The sequence below is a fragment of the Phaethon lepturus genome, unplaced genomic scaffold (genome assembly GCF_000687285.1).
Source record: "Phaethon lepturus isolate BGI_N335 unplaced genomic scaffold, ASM68728v1 scaffold36659, whole genome shotgun sequence".
Taxonomy (NCBI): domain Eukaryota; kingdom Metazoa; phylum Chordata; class Aves; order Phaethontiformes; family Phaethontidae; genus Phaethon; species Phaethon lepturus.
Genome location: NW_010564713.1, coordinates 263 through 1,905, shown reverse-complemented (window position 1 = coordinate 1,905; position 1,643 = coordinate 263). Strand labels below are relative to the sequence as shown.

At 58.4% G+C, this 1,643-nt stretch overlaps 1 protein-coding gene across 1 annotated transcript in view; it reads right to left on the bottom strand.

Moving 5' to 3' along the window:
* Positions 1-443: 443 nt before the first annotated feature.
* The window catches only part of LOC104626922 (laminin subunit gamma-2-like), a 1,429-nt gene continuing 229 nt past the window's right edge, over positions 444-1,643 (bottom strand). The window contains exons 2-5 of the mRNA XM_010294965.1: positions 1,382-1,522; positions 912-1,026; positions 625-824; positions 444-461 (exon numbers count right to left, since the gene is read on the bottom strand). Coding sequence (XP_010293267.1) covers positions 444-461; positions 625-824; positions 912-1,026; positions 1,382-1,522 — 474 coding nt within the window. The remainder of the gene's footprint in view (positions 462-624; positions 825-911; positions 1,027-1,381; positions 1,523-1,643) is intronic.

Below are 1,643 nucleotides of genomic sequence, written 5' to 3'. Positions count from 1 at the left end.
CAGCCGCGTGATCTCCGCCCTGTGATCTCCTCGGGGAAGCAAAAGGACTTTCATGGGGCAGAGCACAGCTGAAATCAGTCTGGGTGCACTGGGGCATGGAGCTGGTGGAAACTGGTTCCTTCCACAGGGACCCAAAATTATTGCAGGCTTTCCTGCAGCCTTCATGTGCTCCCACCAGCTGCTCCAGAGAGCTTCTATGATTACTGCTCAACCCCTCCTGCAGACATCAGCGAATCCCTTGAGAATTACAACATACAGCCTGGGAGTTGAACCCAACAACAACAAGTCTGGGACCTTACAAGCATGCCAGCAACTCAGGCTGTGGAAGCGAAAAATCCCTTTGGTCACCAAAAGGTGGCTACAGAGAGATGCCACAGAGGTCCTCACAGGACAACCATGCCTGCAAAGATCCCCATGCACCTGCTCATCTAGAGACAACTCTGTTATCTCTGCAGGATCCGCTAGAGACAAACATCAGCCAAAAAGTCAAGGCATCAGGTCCAACAGTCAACGCACCAGCTCCACCATGAAGTGGAGCTGGAGTTGCCACCTACCTCCTCTTCTTCCATGATTTTCCCTTCCAAACCCCCTTCTGCCACCAATAGCACCAGGGCTTGCCCTCACCTGTTGGATCCCCATGGTGATCTCCTTTGCTTCCCCTGCCGCGCTGCTGGCCGCCTTGGATTCGGAGGCGGCACTGCCCAGGATCGCTTCAGCTCGGTCCGTCTTCTCCCTGGCACTTGTGACCATGCTGCTGATAACTGGTAGCCTCCTCATGGCGTCTTCAGCTTCCCTTCTCTTGTCATCTGCTTGCAGGTTAAACTCTGAAAGAAACACATGTGGAAACGAAGCCGTGCTGCCTCTGTGAGATCCCACAGGGGAGAGGAAAGGAAGGGTTTCTAGGACATTACCCCGGAGGCTCTTCAGGATCTGTTCCACCTCGTAGAAGGTGGTGTTGCCAGCGCTCACGGCTTGCAGGGCTGTGCTCTTGGCAAGGTTGGCTCGGGACAGCAGCTGCGTCAGCATCTGTGACAGGCCAACGGGACACAACAGGCAGATGAAGGACACAGTACGGGAGCATCGGACAGTCTCTCAACCAGCTCCAGCCCTCGTGAGTCATCTTGGCTCTAATCTTTCCAGGAACAGGTCGTTAACCTGCTCACGTGGAGGAGGTGTGCTGGTGAGACCCTGCACCGGCAGCTCCGCGCACATGGTGAGGTCTCCCACCGGCTCCAGAAGACCAACCCCAAGCGTCTGCGTTTCTGGGGAAGGCGACCAGGCCAGGACAGCACGTAGCAGCGGTGACGCCACGGGCTTCCCACCGGGGCTCCAGCTCATGCTGAAGACGACTCAAGCCGGAGCCCCCCAGCCAACCTCTTACCGCTCTCTCGGCCTCTAGCAGCCGCTTGATTTCTTCCTCCCCGCGCCCCGTGCGGCTCTGCAGCTGCCTGTGCTGTGCCATGGAGGTGTCCACCAGGCTCAGGAGAGCGCTGGCATCCTGCTTCAGCCGCGCCGCCTCCGCCTGAAACAGAGACGCGATGACTGCCTGGGGGTCCCGGCGTCTCCCCGGCGCTCACCGGGGACCACAGCAAGCAGTGACGGCCGCTTGCCTCTTGCTCCTTGTGCCATGGCCAGGAGGGGGC